The following is a 26,778-nucleotide window of genomic DNA, read 5'->3' as shown; positions in this document are numbered from 1 at the left end:
AAAGCGCAGTCAGATTTTAACACGAATGAGACCCAGTGATCCCGGTATTTTAAAGCTCGATGATCTCTGAGGCTGGAGTAGGCTGGGCCTTAGAGATAACAGGGACAGTAACACTCATTTTCTTTACATCAGACGAAATAAAAATTACCCGTAAGCCCACTCTTCATCCTGCTGTAACATTGAGGAACGTGCCCATTCGCTGAACCAGAGGAAGCACTCCCTGAATGGGGGGACTGAAGACGGTCAGGTGCTGTGACAGGCAGACCTGTTCTGCAACAGGAAGCCTGGACTGTGTTGCCATCGGCGGGCACAGATGAAGGGTACGCAAAGACTTTTCACTTAAAGAACATCTTTATTTGACCTTTAATATACAATATTACCTTTGCTTTATAAAAATTACATATGGAGGACATGACTGGAAACCAGTTCAGGAGCGGCCAGTGGGTACCGATTCAGGAGGTTACACTTACCCCACTTCCGGTTTAAGGAAACTGTATTGGTGAATTTGAGACCAGTCTGATTGAGCAATGGCATTTCAACTTCCAAATCCAATCATTAAAACTGGGGATAAGTTATTTAATTAATCCAACAAAATCTAATTTTTAAGTTTCCTAAAAAATAATCTTCCCCAAGAGAGCTAAGCTGATCTCCATGGAGTTTCTGGTATGCATTCTGCAGTGAATTCTGTAATATTTGAATAGCTGTAAGACTTCTGCAATTGTTTAAATCCTCTACATGGTAAGTGCATGTGGGTCTGTGTGCTTGCACGCACGCTCACTTTCACACTGAGCTGCAGTGGTCTGCAGCGTATGCTGGACTTAGAAAGGCAGCCCACGATGTGCACTCCCTGTCACTTGGAATACAAGCTTCCCCTCCTCTAGAATTTCCAAAACTCGTGAAACATTTGATGAACTTTTTAGCAAAACATTATCTCTAAGGGTGACTGGTGCATTGCAATACTAGTAATACGGGGTTGAGTCATTTCATGAATTCTGCTGAGCTCGAACAAAGTTTAAAATGGATTACTTGTTAAACAGTGGAAGTGTAAGGTTGAGATGGAGTGAGATTTTAATTCCAATATGATGCATATTGACACTGTGAAACAATGCTAGTGACTTGTGAAGGGTTTCAGGCCAGTTATGCAAGGGAAGAGGAGGGGGGACTGTCCTTGGGGATGGGTCTTTCTCTGCACTCCTCAGCTGTAGGCAGTTCTGGAGGTAACAGGGGCAGTGCCCTCTGCAGCCTACGGAAGTTCACAGCGGCTGTCAAATGGCACATAACCCATTTTCTGTTGCTTGAAACTTTTCAAGAGGTTGGTTTCTGCAGCACAAAGGTTCGGAAACTCCATCGTATTCCTAACAGAGGGTTCTAAGAGCACTGGAGTGGAGGAATTCTGCAGCCCCAGCAACCCAGAGTCCTGGTCCAAAGGTCAACAAGCAGGCGGAACTTCGACAGAAGTAGGATTCTGACACCACACAAACACTTCCTTTTATGTGGGGACTCTGGCATTGTGGCACTGAATGACAAGGCAAGGATATTGGCTGACGGTACACCCCAAGAACAAAAAATATGCCTCTTTCACACGATAGGTACATCATATTGAAAGCTGGACAGGCTCCAGGAGTATATCTATTTTCAAGACAACAAAATGTACAGCTTCAGGTTACACAAATACACACACTCATACATACACATGTCGTTTTGCTTTAAATGAATTGCATAACTCAAACACAGAGAAAAGGTGTAGATCAAAGATGAGAGTCTTACACACAAATTAAACTTTGGGATCAAGGTGAACAGCTGTGACCCATGGGTGAAACCCAGCCCTCCATGTTTTTGTAAATGAAGCTTCACTGGAACACTTCGTTTACACACTGCCTGCACCTGCTCTCAAGTCCCAGTGGCAGCGCGGAGTAGTCAAGTCGTAGGGATAGGGCGGCTCACAAAGCTTAAGACATTTTTCTGGACCTTCAGAGAAAAGCTTGCTGAGCCACGAAAGAGCAAGAAGAACACCTCCACCGAGGTCTGAATGAGCTACAGTAACAGAAAATCATCATCACCAATGTTCTTGAACCAGAATAAGTCCATTAAAATATCTCAAGACCATATTTGGTTACTCGAATATTCTGCTCAGAAGCTGTGCAGCCGAAACCAGTTAACCAACCAGCCTTTGTCAGTGAAAAACCCCATGGTGTGAAAACCTTTCCGTGTAAAACTGTATTTATGTATACATCTAGGTAGAGAACGGATAAGACATGAGCTAGCCAGTTTAAGGGTGAGAAAACGTAAAGAAAAATAACTATTCAAAGTACTACTACTGAGAACTACTATCTGGAACTTAGAAATATTTTAGTATATTTTTCTTTATATTAACATCATGGAACCACTATCAGGACACAGAGCAAAACCAGTATACAACTGAGAGTTTTACCCAAGAATTATGTGACAAAAAGCTTTGAATATAAAATAACCAGCATTTCTAGAAAACATTATTTTTAATTATGTAATTAAATATAGCAAAATAAGAATGTTTGCATTTATTTCCAAGTATTTTAGCCCAAGTTGCATCAGAAATCAAGTATTTCTTTGACATTTTCTGAAAGTTTAGTTATTAACTACAATTATAGCTGTTGGGATTATGCAGTAACACACTGTTTAAAATATATTATAAATAATTTCTTTTACTCTTTAATGCAAGGACCTATAAAATTAAGAGTTTTGAAGCATGACTGATACTGGGAACCATTTAAAATGGTATGAACTACTCTCATACAGAAAATGCCAGTGGGATCACCAATGTCCTGACGCCCGGCAGTGCCCAGCGCGCAGCCTGGCGCAAGGCGGGTGCTGCGTGCTGCTCACTCACTCCCACATTCATTCTGAGAAATCCAGGCTTCAGGAGAAATTGCATAATGAGAACGGCATGCACAGTCTCTTATCAACACACCTGTAGTTCTGACAGAGACTCCGGCAATGGAGAGTGGAGATGAGATGATCAAAAGGTCAAACGGCACAGTTAAAACCTACCCAGCGAAGCCCCAGGTGACACCGTAGAAAAGCAGGGTCCATATTCCACAAGAGGGATACATTCCTCCCACCCTCAGTTACACAGAAACATGTGCTCCAGGACAGGGACAAGCTGGCGTGGGAGAGACAAGCCACAGCTCACACCCGCCGGAAAGGAAGCACCCTTTGACAGGGGACTCCTTTTTCTGCACCCAGGCTGCTTTTTGGTTAGGGCCACATTCTCTTGGTCTTAACAACTTCATACTGGTTTGAACAAAAAGGTGATTCTAAAATTGTAAAAGAACTAAATGTAGAAGTTAGAGGGGTATTCAACCATCTCTATTTTTTTTTTTTATGTACCGACTGACCTATTTTGCATATTTGTGCCAAAGGCACAAAGTACGGCGTCTACTCTGAAGAGACACCTGGAAAGGAGCATTTCTAGGCCCTTTGCGGAAGGCTTTATGCATGTAACAAGTTATTTAGCCTGAGTAATAGATCTACGAAATGCAAAGGACTGTCAAGAACAGGACAAAGTAAAGAACACTCTTGGAAACTAAGCAGAATATGGCATAAGGATTGATCTTGAAGGAAACAATTTTAAAAATCCGTAACAAAAATAAAACATGACCCTGGAAAGTCATTTGTAGCTGACTTTAATTTAATTGCCTTTGGTATTCAGAAGGGAAAAAATGGAAGCATTATTCGAGGCTCTGGTCTTCTCGTCCTCACAAGGAAGGGAGGGGGTGCTGAGGATGAGCCTCCCACTGTCCCTCTCAGGTTGTGTGCTTGCTCTAGCACTGGCCAGGCTTGTACCCGTGTGTGCCTTCTGCCAAGCTCCAGCCACTGGAGAAATACGACAGAGCACTTGGGAGTGAGGGTTCTGTCTTATTCCTTGAGAAGTTCCTGGGGAACCCAGAAGGGCCCTTTGCTCTGAATTCTTCTAAACGAAGTCAGGGTGGGTTCATGGCCGCCTACACAGCTGTCTGGGCCCTTGCCAACTCACGGTTTTCACTTTTTTTTTTTTTTTGAGAATCAAGTACTTTTTTCCCCCTTCTCTTCTGAAGTTAGTCACCTACCCTTCTCATTTAAAATTTCAATTTTCAAGTAGTTTAAAGATATTACGATTTCACAATATGTGGTAAACTGAGCGCTCTTTAAGACTGAAGTGATGCAACGGGCTCTACACCCTTGGTGTCTTACATATACTAAAAAGTCGTGGGTGGTTCTCGTTACTGACCATTTGCTGACTGTGAAGATTTTTTGACTATTCGTGAGGTAAGATGATCACCCTTAGAAAATATTTAGTTAATTTATAAATCTTTTTCCAATGTAATCTACATGTCCATGAAAGGTTAAAACGAAAAGCAATCAAAATAAGGAAATATGCCTGCAGAATGCTAAGGTGGGTTTCTCGCAGACATTGTTTCAGGAAATCTTCAGATTCAGAGTAAATACTGGACTAATTATACTGTTCCCAACTTTTATTGTCAATGGAAGCTGTTGGTATTAAATATAAAGAAGTGTCTTGTACTGTGACATAAATTTAAGGGACAGAAAATTTATAAGCATTAGATATTTATCTTACAATATAATTCTTGATAAAATTCAAATTCTTCCCCCAAATATAAAGAAACATTAATTTATTTAAAAAGAAATATCACTGCAAAACCTATTGATGGTGTGAGGAAATCCTTTAGCTATTATACCCCAAATTCAGTGTAATATGATTAATTGCACCACACTTTTATCACTAAAAATTATTTTGCAGCTATTTTGATGAACTCTTTGGATTTCTATAAATATTCTTGGAGAAAATAAAAGTTAAATTTATTTTTACATAAAAATATTTTTGAAAAGCTCACTCATCTGATGAGATAATCAAGGACCCATGTCCCCATTTCAGATGAGGCTACTGAAGGAAGTTCCACTCTACGTGTCTTGCTTTTGACTCAGTGAGATGTGTGCATTGTGGGGCTTTCCACGGCAAACTCAGAGCTGCCAGCAGATTCTGTCAAGCCATGTAAATAAAGTTGTAAGTTGAGGGATTCTACTAGGTTACAATGAGGTTAAAATGGTTAAAATTTACTTGGTAGATTTGCTGGTTTGGAAAAAGAATCTCCTACCAACAAAACCAACACTTTCTCTTAGAACAGGTTTCAAGGCAAAAACTGCGCATTTCCCCACTTTTTGTCATGCTGCCAACACGAGACTGAACGCCATGCACAGAACCCCGAACCCAGGCTCGTACGCAGTGGCTGTGACGACTAGTTTCGATGGCTCCATATGGAGACAGACTTGAAGAACATTCTTGGTCAGATCATGCCCCCAGAGAAAACTAGATTTAACTAAGAAATTGCAATGGAATAGATTGGGATTTGAAATGGTTGCCAGTCTGGTCATCCAATGGGAACTTGAAACTTCAGGCAGGGGTAGGTACTTCTGTTTCTTTTCCGAGTCTTCTTGCTGCTGATGCAGTGACATCGTCCTTTTGTCCTTGTTTATTTTAGTTCACTCCATTATTGAAAATGGAGAAAAAGGGCTAAACAATGTGTACATGTTTGATTTGAAAGTGCTCCCCTTTGGGGGGAGACATACAAACTGGTGACAAAGGCCACCTCTAACTCCTGCTGTGACGCCCACACTCTGGGCTTGCTCTCAGGGAGTCCGGCCTCAGACCCCGGGACTCGGACACGGTCCCGGCCTAACCAGAGCCGTTTCTCACACGGCCACCTCCGTGAGAATCAAAGCGCGAGGTCTCCGTCCTGCGCACCCCGGAACCACCGGAACGTGTTTTGGTCGGGTACAAAATGGAATCATTTCAAAGTTGAGATATCTACAAGTTGACAAGTCCGTGGGGAATGAGTCGTGTTTCAACCTGCCAGGCTGACGTAAGAGGTTCAGGTTTTCCGAAGTCCCCTCTCGGATTAACTTCTAAGCGGTCCATGTAAACAACACACAGGTGAGAATGGTCTTTCTGAAGCTGCTTTCATCGAACAGCCGGGTTTCCTGAAAGTGTGGTGTTGGCTAAACGCAACACGGGCAGAGGGTGAGCCTCCGTATTGAACACCCAGTGGTCTAAAGGTAAAAGGTCATCACCGGAGAACAGCAGATACAAATACCTGAAAAGAAAAGGAAGAAAAAGGAGCTCGGTTAGAATTCAACAAGGAGATCCAGGGACCCCGTCAGAGTGGCAGAGGACACCGACCACCGCTCGGAGCAGCTCTGACGGAAAACACACAGCAGGGCCCCAGGCGCTCCAACGGTCTGAAACACAGCAACAGCGCGCTCCAGAGCGGCGTGGAAGCGAGCCCAGCGAGCTGCTCGAGATCCCCGAGAGGAGAGAGTGGGGACACGCTCCACACCCCGCTCTGACGCACACAGAACAAGCTGTAAAGTGGCGTTAAGACAAACACCTTCATAATTTTTCAGACATTCTTTTAAAGGTAGCATATCAGTCATATGTTTTGGAAACTTACGTAGTATAACTAGAAATTAATTAACTGGTATGTGTAAATAAACACTGGAGGAAAGCAGTAAAGCACATTATTTGGACACAGCAGGAACTTCTGCACACTCCTAACACATTAGTGGTTTCACAGGTGCTGCAAAGTCTAGGCTTCACTGAAGAATTCCGTTACAGTGTTTTAGCTAAAATTTATTTTTTTTAAACACAAGTACTTTACTGTCTTTTCTGACCACTGCCATAGATCGGGATGACACAGTACACACACTCAGCACTGCGGCACGCGGAGACTGCGTATCAGCTGCGATACCGCTGGAAGGGAGGGCGGCAGGGCTCCCGGTCTCTCTCCTTGACCCCTGACCTGGGACCCCACTTGACTGATTTATGCACCTGGTTGCAGGCAGAGACGTTAGAACTGAAAAGTCAGACCTGGATAGGTCTGCTTACTACACGGAGACCAGAAGCACCAGCCCTTGGTGTTCAGGGCACAAACATGCCCAGGAAAGTTGTGCTCTGTGCAAGTCCACGTCTCTTCCTCTCTCTCGGTTAACTGTGGGCTAACAGCCCATCACTTCTTGGAAGAAGAGTGTGTGAAAGACTGAAGAGAGAAAATACAATACTTTCCTCAAGAATGACCCCTTTCCATGGGAGATGCTATGGAAGTACTTCATGTAAACATAGGTGTTAAAGAAAATCAGTAAGATAACAAATGTGAAAATGATATTTTTTAAGGGATCTTAATTAAATACTACTGTAGAGGGTTGACTAGTGCGCCCTCACCTTCATTTCCACCTAGAGCCCCCAAATGTGATCTTATTTGGAAACAGGGTCTCCAGGATCTTGAAGTGAAATCATTTTGGACTTGGGGTGGGCCCTGAATCCAAGCATTTGTGTCTTTATAAGAGAAAGGAGGGGAGGTTTGGACCCAGACACCCAAAGGGAAGACAGCCAGGTGAACACAGAGGCAAAGACTGAATTTATGCTGCCACAAGCCAAGGGACACCTTTAGAGGAAACTGATTTCAGACCTCTGGCCTCCGGGACTGTGAGAGAGTAACTTCTGTGGAGCCACCAAGCACGAGTTAATCTCTCTCAGCAGCCCCAGGAACACAATACAACTTCCACCCCTACCTCTCCGTGCCCCTGGACCTGAAGCACTGCTGCTTGGTTACAGGGGTCTGGAGCAAGACTGACCCCTTCTGGCAGCATCAAGTAAAGCTGGAGAACAGGGGCTGCCCCAAAGCTTAAACAATATATAGTACACACTTCAAAATGTATTACAAAGTCAATGTTTAAAATTAAAGTAATATGGCTACACAGCTCTTTTTACTTTGGATAATAAATTCACAAGAGGATGTCAAGGACATGGTATACTATTACCAATTTAAATTTAAACCTGGAGTCTAAAAATAGAACAATTAGAGAAGCATGATCTTTGCTGTGAAAGTTGAGAAAAGTCTACTATCTAAATTAGTTATGAGACTGCTAGATAGTTTTTTACTTCTAATAAAGGTTTTTTTTAAACTACATTTCAAGGTTAGAGATAATACATTACAAATGACACTAACTGAAGCCTGTAGGTATATAAAAGGTGCTATTAAGTACTTCAGTTTCGCTGGATGTCTTGGGTACCTTCTAGAGCTATTTTTAAATGCTGTTCACATACATCTCTTTTCTCTTCCTCTTACGTAAAGACAACACACTCAGAGGACTTGGTGGAGCCGGAAATCATCAGCCCGATAACTGAATAGGGAACTTTTCAGAAAGAAGCCACCAGATCTGAGGAGAAACATGAACGTGTCTCCAGAGAAAAGGTTAAGGCTAACAGAAGTGGATGTATATAACCAGGTGAATGTATTCTTACTTAGTCCTTTTCGCTCGTTTGTCCAACGGGCCTTGATGACTCGTTTATTCTTTTTCTCAATGACCAAAGGCAATGGCAGGTGTATTATGGGTAGACAGATGATGTTACAACAACACAAAGCCCTACATAAGGACTACAAGGCCTCATTAAAAAAAAAAGATTGTTTGAAAAATAATTTATTTAAAACTTCCATTTATTTATCCTTCTACCGTTTAAATAATATCTTATTTAAGATATTATTTGGAACTGACTGGTTGGAAATCAAGTTAAATTAAAGATAATCAGTGAAAATGATATTCTAAAAGATGATGCATTAAAACATACAATTGTTAATCTCTCCAAAAGGCTGTCCTCTCTGTGCCTTCCTCCACATCTGCTGTCAAACCCTAAACCCGCTGCAGCGGTGGGAAGAAAACCATGGGAAGCAGCGTGGGCATGCCACGGATTCAAATAGGAGACACACGTGCAGTCCTCAAAAACAACTGAAGGCGGCAGACACTTCTGGCGTGCTGTGATGGGTTAGGCTTTCTCCTGGATGTAATGTGGAATTCACTCTCCTCTGCCTTTAGGGGTCAAATAAGTTAGGGTGGTTCTGCTTATGGGAGACAGGACACCTGAACTACACACGCGGGTGGGTATCTCACACAGCAGCCCAGAGGGAGATGGTGACAAAGGCTGGTTAAGTCAGCAGTAAAACATGGTCAGAGCTCCCAGTTTTGCAAAGTTAGTGAAAACAATACTAAAATTTTCCTGGTGCCTTGAGAACACTTGTAATTATCCCTTTGATACGTATGTAAATCTTTTCAAAAGCCAAATCAACCTCTTGTCAGTTTTACAATCCAGCAATGTTTTCCTTAAAGGCCAGGGTGCTCTGTCTTTGAAATATAAACATCAAGGAAGAGAGCACCCCACTCTCCCTGTCAAAAAAATTAAAAAACAAAAAAATTTAAAAATATTTTTCCGGCCCTGGCTGGCTTAGCTCAGTGGATTGAGCGCAGGCTGCAAACCAAAGTGTCGCAGGTTCAATTCCCAGCCAGGGTACATGCCTGGGTTGCAGGCCATAACCCCCAGCAACCGCACATTAATGTCTCTCCCTCCCTCCCTCCCTCCCTCTCTCTCTCCCCCCTCCCCCTCTCCCTTCCCTCTCTAAAAATAAATAAATAAAAAATCTTTTTAAAAAAAGGATATCAGTTAGTACACAAAATCTTTAAAAAAAAAATTTTTTTTCCTCTGGTAATCAGGATCTTTGTACAACTCTTGACCTTTTCCTCAAAATTACAAGATGCTCATGCCTCACATCTTCACAAAAAGCCCAAAGTGAGAAAGTAAAAGCAGGCATCTCTCAGGCGTGGGCCCACTCCGCCGGTCTGACGGGTGTGGCGTGGTAGCTCACCGCGGTTCCGATTCGTGCTGACGGCACTGAGCTCATCTGTCATCCTTACAATCTTGAGTACGACACTCAACTCTTTTCCCTGGTGTTAACTGGGGCTGCATGTTATCTTATTGTCTGTATGTATTCTAGCCACTTTTCATCACTTCATTTCATTTTCTTTCATTCTTTTACAAACATCTTTCAAAGAGCAGGTGGTTTTACATTTTAGACCAATTGATTAATTCATTCTTTTATAGATTATGCCTTTGGTGCAATGTCTGAAAAAACCTTTTCCCACCATAAGGTCCCCCAATTTTCTTCTATGTTTTCTACTAAAAGTTGTCGTGGGGTTTCTTTTTTAGGTTTTCAATTTAGATCTATGATCCATTTTTATTTTTGTATATGCATATAGAAATTCAATTACTTCAGCATACTGCATGATTCCAATTACATGAAACTCTAGAAGAGGCAACCTATAGTTATAGGAAACTATGTGTTTGTGGGTGGGCTGGAATTCACTGCAAGACTAAGATGGAAACATTAATTAGGTGGTAGTTACCCAGGCTTATATATTTGCCAAAACACAATAAGCTGTACATTTACAATAATTCAATAAAGTTGACTTCTAAAGCTGAAAAATGAAGACTAATGGTAAAGGATGGGGAAGAATAACATTATTTGTTATTGCTACATAAGAATAATTTGTGTTGTAGCAGTCTCTACTGTAGGAAAAACCTGGTGAAAATATTTCTAAGTACCTAGTTCTGAAATTGGAAAAAATACTTATATAAGTTGTGCAAGTGAAATTCACTGTGTGCGTCTGCGATCCCTACAGTCTGCTATTTGGATGGCACTGTGACCTGTGACAGGTACTAAGAAGGATTTTAAAACATGGAGACCATGGTTCTGGCCCTCAGTACGCCATCTGAGGAGACTGGACCACATAAAATAGCTGAACAATGATTTCCTCACCTGACCTCATGGTGTACTAGCTATTCTTTGTCATGGAGTGTGAGTAATTCCTTCATCTCTAATTGCTTAATATTAAGTCACCAGTATCAGTGGTTCTCAAAGGGTGATCCTCCTGGGAACTTGTTTCAAATACAAATTCTCAGACCCCAGTCCAGACCTACCGATCAAAACCTTTGGTGATGGAGCCCAGCAATCTGTTTTCAGAAGCTGTCCAGGTGATTCTGGTGCAGGCTCCAGTTTTGAGAACCACTGCGCTAGGTTTACCAACTCTATGTAACTTCCAACAATAGTGTGCACCGTCTCTGCTTTTACCCTTTACACGGGCACCTGAACCTTTGACTCTACTGAAAACAGATCCACCGCCCTCACACCCTAACTTGCCCCATCTTGCCTGGTGCCTTTTTTGCTTGCTTTATAAATTCTTTGACCCATTCATTATGAGTTATCTCCCAACACTAACTGAATTCTCAGTTCAAACCCTGAGCCCCAACCAGGAAATGAAGTAGGTCTATTATTCTTTTCTCCTTTCCCATTTTTGGCAAAAATCTTATAAAACCACTGTTTTTCAGCTGTCTCTCTTGGAATCAAATGATTCACTCTTTTATTTAACAAATATTTAACATAGATACATGAATATGTGGCCTCACCATACACGCTGGGGAAACAATGGCCATTAAAACATACACAAATCACTGCCCTCATGGAGTTTACATTCTAGCTGGGGAGCACCTGAGGAAATTATGTGGCATGTTAGGAGATTGGTATAGGCAAAAAGGTAAAGTAAAAAGGAATGATAAGGAACAAGAGAGCAATTTAAAATTTTATATAAGAGGATCGCGGAATGCCTTAAAATCCAATTAAGAAATTTTTAAAAAAGGGAAATTAAAAGCTGCTACTTAAAAACCTAGAACCGTAAAACTTATAGAAGAGGACATAGCAGAAAAGTTCCTTAACATGTGTCTTGACAACAATATTTTGGATTTAACATTAAAAACACAAGCAACGAGGCAAAAATAAATGAGACTACATCAAACTAAAAGCTTGAGTACAGTCAAAGAAATAATAAGAAAAACAAAAAGGCAACCTATAGAAGAAAATATTTGCAAGTCATATATCTGGTAAGAGGTTAATATCCAAAATATATGAAGAACTCATAAAACTCGATAACAAAAACAATTCATTTTAAAAAATGATCAGAGAACTGAATAAACAAGTTTCCAAAGAAGACATACAGATGGCAACAGGTACATGCAAAGATGCTCAACATCACTAACCTTCAGGGAAGTGCAAATCAAAACCACAATGAGATGTCACCTCACACCTATCAGAATGGCCATTATCAAAACGCTAAGAGGTAAGTATTACAGAAGATGGGGAGAAATGGGAACCCTTGTGCACTGTTGGTAGGAATATAAATTGAAACAGCTGCTATAAAAAACAGTATGAAAGTTCCTCAAAAAATTAAAAATAGCCCTGGCTGGTGTGGCTCAGTGGACTGAGCACCAGCCTGCTAACCAAAGAGTCACTGGTTGGATTCTCAGTCAGGGCACATGCCTGGGTTGCAGGCCAGGTCCCCGGTAAGGGGGTACGCAAGAGGCAACCACACATTGGTGCTTCTCTCCCTCTCCTTCTCCCTCCCTTCCCCTCTCTCTAAAAATAAATAAATAAAAAATTTTAAAAATTTTTAAATAGAATTCCATATGATCCAGCAATTCCACTCATGGGTTTATATCCAAATGAAATGAAAACAGGATATCAGATAGCTGCACCCCTGTGTTTTTGGCAGCATCATTCACAATAGCCAAGGTATGGAAACAACCTAAGCGTCCATCAACAGGTGAATGGATAAAGAAAATGTGATACACACACACACACACACACACACACACACACACACACAATGAGTTATTAGTCAGCCATAAAAAAAAGAAAGAAATCTTGCCATTTGGGAAAACATGGTTGGGCCTTACGGGCATTAAGTGAAATAAAGCAGACAGACAGACAAACACTGCATACCACCCATACGTGGAATCTAAAAAAGCCTGACTTACATTTAAACAGAATAGAATGGTGATTTCCATGAGCTGGGGCGTGGGGTAAGGGGTTTAGAAAGATGCTGGTCAGAGGTACCAACTTCCAGTTAGGAGTTACGTTCAGGAGATCTAAGGCACAACATTGTGATTACGGTTAACAATGTGTATTGTATTCGTGAAAGTTGCTAAGAGCAGATCTTAAATGTTCTCACAACAAAAAAGAAATTGTAATTAAGTGACGTTAGCTAACACTCCAGAGGTAACCACAGCAATATATAAATATATCCTGTATCAGCACATTGTACACCTTAAACTTACATAATGAGAGGCATCGAGTGAATATATACATTGGAGTCACTATAGTCAACCTGTTAAATTACTAAAATCAAGTAGGTTGAAGTATGAGGAAACTGTTCTATTCTTGCTTTAACAAGCCTAGGAACTTAAACTTTTGAACTTTCCAGTTCTGCAGCAATGCCTAGATATACATCAAACCTCCGGGTAACCGTCTGATTACCCTCTGAAGGACGGAGAAAAGAATGTTCACCTATCCAGACCACCTGACGTCTTACTGATAACCATCCTGAACCAGTCCTAGGGCTAAGAATGCGGGACGAACTGCTTTCAAGAACTCAGTTGTTGTTATAAGAACTCTTAACTTTTCTTCTTCAGAACATTTCTGGGTTTTCACCTAGCCATGTTTCTGTGTTTCCTTATATAAATCTTTATCATTTATTTCTAGCCAAAAACAAAACCCAAAAAACCTACTACTTAAGAGTGATCAGAGTACAGATACAAAGAGCCAACTTTTTTCTTAACAGACTAAAGAGGTATCCAACAAATTCAACACGTATTTATTGAGTCCCTCTTGTACTGTGTGCTGGGTGCCAGGGACATGAGAATAGTTAAAAGGAAAAGTCCCTATAGTTTTGAAGCTTACATTCTACTGACAGAGAATGACAAACATATATATATATGTCGGGTAGTTAGAGTGATATAAAGAAAAATAAAGCAGGACAAGGGGAAAGAAAAATGGGGAGTACAGATGATACACACACACATAGATAGGGCATATTTTCACAGGCAGGTACACAAAGAATACAGCAGTTACAAGTTAGGGTGTGAACATGATTTGTAAGTTCCTTGATATCAGGATGTATCCCTGAAGCAGCAATGGCACATATGAGGCACTTAAGTATTTGATGAATTATCTCATATATTACATATCACCTCTGAGTTTTAATTACCATTTACTTAGTAGGTTAAAAAAAGAGCTCAAATCTATATAATGAACAAAGAAGTGGAATTAAGGATCCAGAAAATAATAGTTTAAAAAGGTGAGCAAATGCTGAAATTCTTATCCCCGTTAACTTCCAAAGAACCTCTGATTGTTTGACTTACAGTATTCTTAACTTATATAAAAAATTTTTAAGTGTCTTATTCTCTTGTCTGAGTTTATTCTTAATCACTTAAAATTCAACATAATTAAAGATGGACCTTTTAAAAAGCTTGCTCATTCAAACCTCCTTTTAGCTATCAAGTACTATCTAAATATTTCTTTACTTCTCAGAATACCCTCAATTCCAACATTTCTAAGTGGTTACCATATTTTGCCATGTATAGTGTATACTTTTTTGCCCAAATTTTTGAGGGAAAAATAAGGATGTACATTATACACAGATAGCAGTAAAACATGGGTGCACATTATACACAGGAGCATGTTATACACAGGAAAATACGGTAACTTTATGAAACATATTTTCCCCCTGAACTTCAAGAGCTTTCTATCTATGAGAAATTCTGAGAAGAGTTAGGCTCTCTAGACTTATTCTGTTGAATTAAAGTTATCATAATTCAAATGCATATGCCATTTGACCCAGCCATTTTACTTCTAGGAATCAAACTAATATTTGTATTCACACAGGAAGTGAGGCACATGTGCAAGGGCATTCATTGCAACACTCTCATAACGGCAAAGGTCTAGACCAGCTCAGATACCTAACGACTAGGCACCACCGAGTCAACACATTATGGTTCGCTACTCCTCCGTGGACTTATGTGTCCATATGGAAATGTCTTCTGGAGTAAGATGAAAAATTCAAGTTTCAGAACAGTAGGTATACAAAAACATATCTATGGGGGGAAAATAAAGGATATATACCTTATAAATATATGTTTTTATATGTTGGCACATTCCCAGAAATTTCTCAAAAGATATATCAAGAACTGTTTCATAACAGTTGTCTTTGGGAAATGAGGCTGGATGTGGGGTACAGAGAAACTTACTTTTCATTTTTTCTGTTCCACACTATGAAATCACTTTGCCATACCCACATATCATTTTCATCATGTAATTAGTGGTAAGCTAAAGCAAGAAGAAAGCACCCTGCATAGTGTCCCTTCGTCTTTCTCGGGTAGCTAAAACATGTGGACTGTTACTCTTTAACGAATTCACAATGCATTTCAACTACCTGATAGAATATACAGCTTCAATTAACAGTTACTCAGCTTCTGACAAAAGCCTATTTGAATTCATTGATTTTTGAGAAAATTCTGTAGAGTCAGCCTAATCTTCATTCCTCTGCAGAGTTTTAAGCTCTATCTGAATAATAAAGAAAAATATAAGCCCACAACTACATTAGTCATCACAGAATGTCTTGATTCAATTGCATTTTAATATTATGTCATCAGTTTTTATAAAGAGTAAGTACATTAGGATTGTTTTTGTATCTTCTATAACATCAATGTTTGAAGATATTTATCATTATGTATTAGGTTGAACCATACAAAATTGTCAGTATTCAGCTGGTTTTGACTTTCAAAAAAGCAATTTCATATGGTTCACCTAATAGTTCAGTATTTTTTTAAAATAATGAACTAGCAAATTAAGTCATCTTATAATTAGCAGTAGGGAAAATTTTTGTTTCATATGTCAAAGTAACATGTTCTCTCAACTCAAAAAGATAAAACTGACACCGAGCAGGATGCCCCCTTTTTGCTTGAGCTGCCAGGCGGCGCAGAGGTGAACGCAGCACTCAGCTGTTCCAGTTTCCTTAGTCTAGGTCCATTACAGTTATCTGCATGACTCCTCTTGCTTGACCTTGGCTACTTTTATTAATCCAAATGTACTCACATATATGTTTTTCTGAAAGTGTTTTATATACATACATATAACTGGCTATTTAAGAGCACTGTGTCAAGAAGGATCCTTCCTGAACTCGGCAGGGAAAATCACCGAGGTCAACCGGGGCCATTCCATGTACATGCTGGAAGGGGAAAGCTGGCAATGCCCCATGTTTGCAGCCCTATCCCATGTGCTAAAGTGCTCCAGTTCTGCACTGATGAGGCATTTAAAAATGAATTATGAAAGCCAATCTGCACAAGGTGAGATCTGAACTAAATTTAAAATGAGAAGGGCATTAATTGACAGAAAAGGTAAGGGTATTCCTGCCAGAACCAATAAAATACAAAACAAACAATGACATGCAGAGGAATAAATTTCATGTATGTTTATATACATGAATATCTGAATACAGATTAGCTTGGTTTAAGGATAGAATCTATAAGTACGAGAAATGAGAAATGAAGCTAGAAAGGAATGAATCATTGTAGCTTTTGAGCAGGAGGAAAGTGTTATGAAGAAAATGGTATATAAATTTGGAAAATCACAGTAATTTCTTTTTAAGACTAAAAGGGGCCTCAGAATGAGCACTTTCCCGCAACTATAGCAGCATCTGATCCAGGCGGGATGCTACTAACACTGAGAGACTGCTGGAAGAAGGACAGTCACAGTCTCGGAGTTCTCACTCCACAGATCACTTATTAATTATAAAAAAAGATTCTTTGCATGACGTTATAATCAAATCTAACTTTATGACCAAAGTTAAAATCACTGACTAGGTGCTAAACTGTTATCATGTGCCTCTTCAAAGAGTGCAGTGAGAATCCATCATTTAGATAGTATTTGTGTCAAAAATCTTTAAACTCCATCTAATCAGAAGGAGACACAAATACATGACTGAGGGACACCCTTCAACGCAAGTGGCCTAAGGACTATGTTAATGTCATACAAGCACGAAACTTTGTTCTGGGTTTTTAAAGAACACAACAGAGACATGGCAACCAAATGCACCAAAGATCCTCTGGGGGTTAAAAAAGTAGTTTTAAAGTACACTACTAGGACAATTGAGAAACTTGAAAATGGACTACATATTAAACAATTAAACAATAGTACTATAATGAATGTTAAGTTTCCCAAGTGTGATAACTGTACTGTGATTACATAGAATTATGCCCTTTTTTTGAAAATCCTGGCCCTGGCTGGCATAGCTCAGTGGATTGAGCACGGGCTGCGAACCAAAGTGTCGCAGGTTCGATTCCCAGTCAGGGTACATGCCTGGGTTGCAGGCCATGGCCCCCAGCAACCGCACATTGATGTTTCTCTTTCTTTCTCCCTCCCTTCCCTCTCTAAAAATAAATAAAATATAAAAAAATAAATAAAAATAAGAAAGAAAATGCTTATATAAGTATCAGAAATCTTGTAACTCAAATTACAGAGCAAAAATATTTTCAACAAATAAATAGTAAAACTGTATGTGTGTGTATACATATAAATATACAGGGGTGGCAAAAATTAACAATAGGTAAGTCTAGGTGAAAGATATAGACATACTCATTTATTCTTACAATTTTTCTGGTCTTAAAAAATAAAACAGCTCTTAAATAATTTGGGTCAAATTCTACAGTTTACAGATGTGATAACTGAAAGCCAAGGAATTTTATTCTGACGTGTTCATTTGGCTAGGCGGTAGCAGGTGCACGACTAAAGCTCCTGTGGCGGTATCTGCCAGTCCAGGCTCTTTCAACCATCGCACGGCCGCAGCCCGACCACGCAGGATGCATCACAGCAGGAACGCCTGCCGGAGGTCGGGGGCGGACTACCGAGCAGGCGTTCTAAACCATCTCAGCAGATGAGAGTACGGCTTAGGACCAATTGCAGGTATGGAGAGAAACGTAACAAGAATCATAAAGACAGTGATATATTAGAAGGAGAAAAGGAAAATTATAATGCACAAACTGAAAAGATGGGAAAATCAGGGTACTAGGGATAATAAAAGAAAAACTGAATTAAAATGACCATTAGGAAAAGAAACTTAGTTTGAGACAATTTCAATGTTATATACCAAAATGTAAGCTATAAGTATACTAGCATGTAAACTTCAGGAAAGTAGAAATGTTTGTACTTTTTGTCTACTGATCTATCCTCAAGTAACCTGAACAATGACTAGAAAATAAACATTTTTCTGAACAAACTGACAGTTTATGAGGCGTTCAGGTACAGAGAGCCAGGAAATAGAAATATGAAGCTTAAGAGAAAATATCTAGAGATATTTACTTTGCAGTCTTTAGGAAGTGGACACAATCAAGGCCTCCGCCGTCCTCCTGCCTGTACACAGGGAGCTGTGCCAGAGGGGTGAGTATAAGCCCAATAACTCAGTTGTCTTTTTTCTTTCCCATCATTCCCTTTATGTGTATCCTCACGGGAAGCTCCACTGAAAGGATGGGTGGCTATGGTCATATATCCTCTGGTACCAACAAAACACCATGATTACTCCTAACAGACTTCATTAGCTAGAGCAGGGAGTTCATATGCCGTTCCCAGACCAGCATCATCCGCAGAGCCCTGGAGCTTGTCAGAAATGCAAATTCCTAAGTTCCACCCGAGAGCTACTGAATCAGAAACTGCAGGGATGGCCCAGTTATCTGTGTTTTAAAAAGTCTTCCAGATGCTTCTAATGCAGACTAAAGAACTAAGGACAAAATAAAGGTATTAAACTCTTTTGTGACAAAGTACCTACCTCCTAGTCTAAGTCATTCTTCTTGAGATGCAGCTAAAAATCTAAGACCCAAATAAATAAAAAGATATTTGTAATACAACCCAGTGTAACACATTAGTAGTAATTCATCACGTAGGGAGCACACAGCAAAGCCAGCCTACAGCACCACATTTTTAAAAGGCTTCTACTTACTTTAGCGTCTCAGCCAGGAAGAAGCTCTGCTGCACGTCGTCATACGCAGGCGTGGAGGAGTAGACATCCTTCACCCCGGAAAACCCGCCGCTGACGCGGCAATACTTCTCAATAGCCTGTGAGCGAGATCAGACCACAGAATCAATTCCACAAATTTCAAGTTTTATGGTCAAGTTAAGGGACAACAGTCAAAAGTTCAAAGAGCTCTCTATGAGAATTTGACAGTTTAAGAGTAAAATTTATTATCAAGTGGAAATAGTTCCCTCAGGAAAAATTGACTAAAGTATTCTATTTCCTGTGGAATTTCTCCCTCCTCAAAACTCTTTCATCTTTTTAAGACACCTTACATTTTTCTAACTTAGGAGTCAAATTTAGGCTATTCACACTGAATTCAAGACCTGTATGGCACAATAAAGTCTCATTAATTCTGACAATTCGGGGGAGGTCAATTTAAATTAAAATTTTTAAATACAATTTTATGACTTCCGGGGATAAACAATAATCCAAACATGCTAAAAGAAAGCATTACTCAGGAGCTCTGCATAGTAACAGCAATGAGATATTATTTGCTGCAAACATACACTATGACAGAGATTGTATTATCGTAATTCTATGAGTTAGGCATCATAGGTGGCACCAACTGGCAGGAAGTGCCCACCCACAAACCTACTGCAATCATTACAATATTAAGGGCTGACAATTATGAAGTGCTGATGTGCTGAAGGCTCTTCTAAGAGCTTTAATGCACTGTCTTTTAAATTTCCAACAACCCTATGAGGTTGTGTTAGCTTTACTTTCAATGGGAAAACTGAGGCCAAGTAATTTGCTCCACTTTATTAACTACTGACTGGAAGTAAAAATTCTTAATTTATACCTCTTTTTTGTATCTTTGAACATGTCTAAATAAAACATACTGAATCAAATGGAATCTATTCAAACCTTGTTTTTAATTCAAAGCAACCAAAAATCCTGCTTGTGCAGATACAATACATTCCAGCCATAATTAGGCCTGTTATGAAAAGTTGAAAGCACAGGTGGACTCCTTTCTCTGCCTGACCCCGAGATACTGCGCAGTGAAAGTGTGGTCACTGTTCTCACTACTATTCTTACTCTTCTGGTCCTCCTCCTTTCTAATGAAACATTAATTAACAATGAAAGTGTTTTCTTAATCAAACTGTTTGTTTTTATTATCATTCCATTTTGATTACAACTGGGTTTTCAAGTCTTCTTACCAAAGGGTTTGGTACTTTCCTCTATCTAAATATTTTAAACATATTTTAAATATACAGTTTTTAAATACCATGTTTTGTGCAATGAATATGTGTCTTTACCCACACAGAACTATCAGAGCAATTGAAGAATACTAAGATATGAGCAGGGAGGCATGACTCATCTTTAAGCCACTTACAGTCACTTCTTGAAGGCTGATTTTCATGCATAATATACTCAGGTGTTTGGAAGTTCAAGTATGTAGATGGAATAGCTAAAGCTACAGAATACCTGAGATACCACTATCCTGTCTCAGCCCATCTTCCCTTTTCTTTCTTTGCACCCAACTGGGGAGGCCAGTGGTTGGGCAAGCAAGCAAATTCTATTTAAGATATGAATTCCTCCTCCTTTGTCTCCGCCTCTACCCCCTTTCTCATCACATGTACTTTTGAAACTTGAATTTAAAGCATCACTATTTCAGTCCTTTGTTTACACATGAGAGTTCGTGTGTGTCCATATGAGGTATTAAAAGCAAAATTTGAACTCCTGTTAATTCAGATTTGGACAGATGAGTTGGGCCATACATTAAGAAAGGGCACAGGAAAAAAGGACCTTAGGAACAGGAGAAATTATCCTAGTATTATTCTCAATGAGAGGAAGTTTCTGCCACTACCCCTCACCCCTAATTCAGATCTATCTCCCTTATTCCTTTAAAAAAGAATCATTAAATATTAGGGGACAGTCAGGTAGATTCACTGCAGGATTACCTTACCCATCTACTGCCCCTAGAGAAAATATGGTTTGAACATAGCATCAGTGAGCCACTGCTACCATGAGTGTGTGTGTCCTGCTCCCGAGCCACTGTGGCAACAGCTGGGCTATCTCCCCATCGGCAGTACACAGTTTCCCTCACAGCTATGCTGCAGATTCTGGAACCAGGTGGAAAAGCAGCATGTGCAAATGCTGCCTCAGCTCCTGTTCATGTAACCACCTCCCATTACCATTTTCTTACTACTGTTCAACTCCATAAGGACTATCCGGGTCTGAATGACAAATGACGTGTAAGTGTCCTCACCTTAGTTCAAGTCTTTATTACAGTATGTCCAGGTTAATGCAGGGGTCTCCAAACCCCACCCATTTGCAGATTACAAGCACATCCTTTTGTTTTGTTACCCACCCCCACTAAAAAGCCTTTAGTAATTCCTCCCCCTTTCAGAAATCTTTAGTAGCTCTATAGCAGATTCTTAAAGTTGGAGAGGTTTGGTGGGTAGGAGGAGGCGGTGAGGAGAAAAATCTGATGGGCTTTTTAGACAGGTCAAGGTCTTTCCATACCCGTGAGAAACACCTACTGAGAGAAGTGTGTGTCTGTGTGTGTGCTATTCCTCAATCACTGAGTAAGGTATGCATCCCTTCATCTGGCACATGAGGCCATCAACACAATGACTTGAAACTCCTCTCTCTGGTTGCCGCTGTGAAACCTCCTTTTTATATAAACTGGCCTACATTCTGACCTAGAACACACCTTGTCTGTTCCTGTCTGAGCAACTTACTGACACCACTTATCTCACCTAGAATTGCCTCATTCTGTCCATACTCTAGGCTTAAGTTAAATAATTTAAATATGAATATTCATCATTATTATTACTATTTCTCATAATTAGTCTATCTCAGTGAATAAAACACTCCCTCACTCTCAGGAATAAGCTATACTTTCACAAAAAAATTAATGATTTTCTTTCTCCCCGGGTACTGAGAACCATTCATTCTCTCAAAGCCAAGTATGGTAAGAGTAAACCACTTGTTTTCTTTACTTACTAACCATTAAAAATTCCTCATTTCATATATATATATTTCTATTTATATAAGATATATATTCATATTTATATATATTATATGATAATACATATATCACACACATGTGTGTATGTGTGTGTGTGTGTGTAAAACAATTCACTGATCCTTCTCATGGTGTGGTGATCCACTAAGAAATTACTTGGAACATAGGCTGAAATGAACAGGTAACCTAACCAGGCTGTGAATCTGGGCAATTTTACAATTTTTTTTGAGTTGGAGCATTAACAGGAAAGCATAGAATGTCTATAATGACAGGGAAAAAAACTGCCTTTTAAATGACTCTTTATAGTTACTCAATAAGAGTGGGAAAATACTTCTAACAGAACTAAACTGGAGTCTAAGGTTTACTTTTGCTGCTTAAGAAACTTAAATGGAGTAAGAGTCTTCCATCCGATAAACGGAGATAGCCCCGCAGTTACTGAACATGACAAGGTAACACGGAGGAGGAGACATGACTCTGCAAAAGGACTTGATGCTGCACTTTCGCCCAGGAAGTGAAACACTGGTTTATTTACCAGAGCTGCTTCCCAGCCCCACTGCCTGTATCTCGGATCATGGGTGAATCGCCACAGGTACCAATAGGTTTCGATGACTTCGGGACGGAGGATGTAATACTTCTCAGCCTGCCGGACTGCCACCGCCTCTACTGCACCGTCAAACTTGAAGGATTCGGGACCTAGCTTTAAAGCTGTAACATGACAAAAGAAATAAATGAGCACAATCAGCCACTTGGGTTTGTATGTCAGAGCTTTCCTCTCCCCTGAAGGAATGGGGATGATGTAAGTTATTTTTGTTTTTTATTTTTACTGTTGCTGTTTTGCAAAATCAGTGATTTTTAAAAATCCACATTTGGCTTTCTTATGATAGACATAAGTATACCTATTATTCTGACATAAAATCTCTCTCATAAATAATGTACATCAACATCCTGCTAAACCTAACTGTACCGGCAAGAGTCTTAGTCTTCTGGAAACAAATGCAAAGGTAAGACAGAAGCACGTTACATATTCTGTTTTGGCCCAAAATAAAATGAGACACATAACTGTCCTGTGCAGAATTATTTTTTTAAAAAGTCAAGACAATTTTAAATCCTTTTAACACAACATACACACAGGAAAACATTTTGGAGCTCAGGTCTTTTTTTTCCCTGTGATAACATTTTAGAGCTCAGAGCTTAGACCTTGAATTAGATTTAGTTGTAGAGTATATACCTTTTTTAAAAAGCATGTTATATAGTATATAAAAAATATTTTAAAACTCAAATCAGTTTTAAAAATAAACTCTAAATATGCAGTAATGTAGAGTTGAAATTGCCAATCGTTAAGAAACTTCACCAGTAATTTGCCCATTTATTCCTGAAGTTAGGAATAACCAACAAATTATCAACATTTTGTTAGAAAACTTCTCTCCAGTTTGAATAAAACATAGCCATACGCGTATGTTTCCACATTGCATAGTATTCCTTAAATGATATGATTTCCATTCAGGCTGGAATATAGGGCTACAGGAAGAGCTTTTTAAGACGTTCTTTCTAATCACACCCAGCACCTAAACCTGGGCGATAAAGCCATCTTTCATCGGGAGGCTGAAGGTGCCCACCATCACCACTCCCAGCAGCCATCTTTCTTTCTCTTTACTAGGCTGCACTGATGGCAAATAGTGTCAAGGTTTCTCATCTCTTTCATGACAATGTTATACATTTTTATATTTTCTTAGAAAAGAAAAGGTACTAGAAGAACTATAATGCTGGTGGGTCATAAACAAGATCACAACCAAGTTGTTGGCATGGCATGTGTTGCTGTGGCCAAATTTCAGCATTATAGGGGTGACACCATAAGCTCCAAATAATCACAATTAAAGGAGGTGAAAACAAGGCCTTTCTTACCACCCCCCAACCCCACCAAATGTAAAATAAAAACATTGTGAAGATGGTAGACAGTTTGATTAAAAGCAAAACATGTGATCCACAAGAGTTAATAACCAGTTTGTGTTCCACAAGTCTTGGAGAGCTAAAGCAGAACTCAAGCAGGGGTTTTTAACCAGAGGGCCACAAACTCTACCGTAGGCTTTGGAAGAGGGAAACAGATTTGCATCCAAAAAGCCTCGGAAATTTTATGCAAAACTTTATGTGTGTACAAAAAGTACCGACCAGTTCCTCAATGGAATTTGAAATTAGGAATAACCAACAAATTATCAATGTTTTGTAAAGAAAACTTCTATCCAGCTACTGAAAGGTCTGACAATCAATATTATTTGGCATTTAATAAGTGCTTTTAAAATGATGATAAAAGTCAAACATTATAAGTACTAATATGATGGTAATCCAATTTAAAAAAGTAAGGTAAGTTATTTTGTCTGGATTTCCTACACGTTTTCTTTAGACTAAGTGTGCTAAGAAGTGATTACATGGAATTTTCAAATGTTAATATTAAGACCTACTTTAAATTAGATAACTTCTATAATTACAATGATAGTATCATCTAAACTGAAGCAGAAACTGACAGCATGGAACTAATATTTTAAACTTCTCACTAAAAACTGTTTTATGTATTGGTCATTCAAACTTCACAAATAAAGCATACAAGAAGGAGAACACATGTGCCCTGGGAAGGGTCGGTGAGTAAAACTGTATAAGCTACCACACCCACTATTCTGGCCAAACCACGGGTCTCACGTTTCTGAAGGCACTATTCTTAGGTGCTCTTTTGTTTAAGAAATGTAAAAAATAATTTCACTTAGTTTCTATTTCCTATCTTAAATTTTCCATTTACATTTGATATTTCATTTCTAAAAGGAAAATTACTAATCCAACAATTAAAAATTAAGGCAAAGCCATAAATAATTTACTGGCTGGATAAAAAGAACTCCAGAGGATGCAAAAATCATATGATAGAGGTAAAGAGACATGAACAAATAAAAAAACTTAAGTAAAACATCAAATGTGATAAAGGTCAATGGTAAGATAATGAAAGTTTAAAGAAGGCACAGATTAGTTTACAAAGTCATGGGAAATGCAATTCATATGACAACTCCAAGATACGTAGGACCGATACAGATAGAAAAATAAGTATACTCCAGTCAACAAAAGAAATTCAACAACAGAAAAAAAGCACAAGGAATATTCTGGGACAGGCAATCTGACTACAGTTTGAAAGGGCTCATATGAAGGGAAGAACTTAAACTATTTTCCTGTATCCTTCCCTCTAAGGAAAAAAAACAGTTGTGGAAACTCCTTTAACTTTTTTTTATCCTTACCCAAGGACATTTTTTTCAGAGAGAGAGGAAGGGAGAGAGAGAAACATCAATGACAGAGAGAAGCACCGACTGGTTCCCTCTCATATGCACCCAGACTGGGGATCAAACCCACAATCTAGGTTATGTGCCCTGACCAGAAAGAAATTGAACTCACGACCTTCTACCTATGGGACAAAGCTCCCACCAACTGAGCCACACTGGCCAGGGCTGGAAAGTCTTAAAATACATTCAGTATTCCATGTTCAATGGATCTTTTGTCCATTGGATTCGTTATATGCCCCTAAACAGATTAAATCTCCCTACCGCCAAATACGGTAGCACATAATCTAGGGAAGGCTTTGTCCAATTTCAATATGAAATAAATCAAACTACATAATAGTCACTATATTAATGATGCTTAGAAAAATTTAATCCAGAAACCTAGGAAAAGAAAGAACTATATTTTGGAAGTCTGGGCACCGGTTTCGCATTATACCTCAGAATAAGCTGAAACAACATACCAATCTAGCTTCCCCTGGAGCTGTAATAGTATGAAACTACCACTAAGTTACTGTTCAGTTTCATGAACAGATTCAGCAGTGTTTTCTACAAACACAGCTAAACATTAAGCAGCAGGCCATGTTCATCAATAAGGTGGAAAATATGAAGATTACCAAATTTTGAGTTAATGTTAACTCTAACCAACAACAAATGAAAGTGAAACTCAAGGGCAACAATTGTCCTATGAATTTAGCTGGAATAACTGATAAGAAGTAGATGGATATTTTTAAATGAGGTGGCCAAAAATTATAGCACAGCTATTAAGAAAAGCACAGCAGAAGATATAATGACCTGATAGGAAATAAGCAAAACTAGGACCGTACTTTTTAATTAAAGCATCTCAGCTGAGATTAAAGATAAGCACAAAACAGTGAAAGACGTGAAATACAGCACACAATCAAACAGTAATCTTTTACAGCACCCTTGCAATGTGAGGATGATCATCAGAATGGGCGTGCCAGCAGCAACCACAGACGGCATGTTTAAAAAAAATGTTATTTGTATTCACATTATGAAGAAGTCAGAGTAAGTACTATTGTTCCAGTTTTTTGCAGATGGAGCAACTGAGGCTTAGGAAGTTCAAATGATTTGCCTAAGGCTCACCCATAATAAACAAGGGGATTTTGAATCCCAGTGCACATGTTCTTTCCATATTCACAATGTTTCCTTTCAGCTTCCACAATGTCCTTATGAAATGTGAAAATGAGAAATACAGAGAATTCTTCCATTACTCTGGCATTCTATGAATTTTCAAAGGCAGAAATATATCTGGTTCACACTCTAACCTATCAGCATCCAGCATAATGCTTGCCATAGAATAGGTGCTCCATGTTTAATGGAGTGAAGGATTAATTACAATAATTACATTATTTGCAATATTTTATTACACTGTTTTTAACATGTCTGTTGATGCACTCTTACTATTTTACAGCTATTATTTGATGTGTGTTCAAAATCTGCATAGCAACAAGTCTTATTATGGGTCTTAACACAAACACTAAATACCCATTCTGTTGTCAATGTCTTAACTAATTTGAGCTCTATTTTTAAGTAAATATTTAATACTCTGTATCATTCACATAACATAATTTAGCTTGTATTTGTAACTCAGATCACTGATTTTACATGTATTACACACCAACACTTAAAACTACCCTAAAATAAGATCTGCTTCAATGT

The 26,778-nt window shown here is 39.1% G+C and overlaps 1 protein-coding gene across 2 annotated transcripts in view; it reads right to left on the bottom strand.

The window, feature by feature from the left end:
- Positions 1-332: 332 nt before the first annotated feature.
- MAN1A2 (mannosidase alpha class 1A member 2) overlaps positions 333-26,778 on the bottom strand; it is a 126,127-nt gene continuing 99,681 nt past the window's right edge. For both annotated transcript variants that reach the window (XM_028502763.2, XM_036015249.1), the window contains exons 11-13: positions 22,320-22,492; positions 18,742-18,857; positions 333-6,128 (exon numbers count right to left, since the gene is read on the bottom strand). In XM_028502763.2, the coding sequence (XP_028358564.1) occupies positions 5,996-6,128; positions 18,742-18,857; positions 22,320-22,492 (422 nt within the window). In that variant the 3' untranslated portion in view covers positions 333-5,995. The remainder of the gene's footprint in view (positions 6,129-18,741; positions 18,858-22,319; positions 22,493-26,778) is intronic.

The sequence above is a fragment of the Phyllostomus discolor genome, chromosome 14 (assembly GCF_004126475.2).
Source record: "Phyllostomus discolor isolate MPI-MPIP mPhyDis1 chromosome 14, mPhyDis1.pri.v3, whole genome shotgun sequence".
Lineage (NCBI taxonomy): Eukaryota > Metazoa > Chordata > Mammalia > Chiroptera > Phyllostomidae > Phyllostomus > Phyllostomus discolor.
The sequence above is the reverse complement of the archived record's forward strand: the minus strand, read 5'-3'. Positions and strand labels throughout refer to the sequence as shown.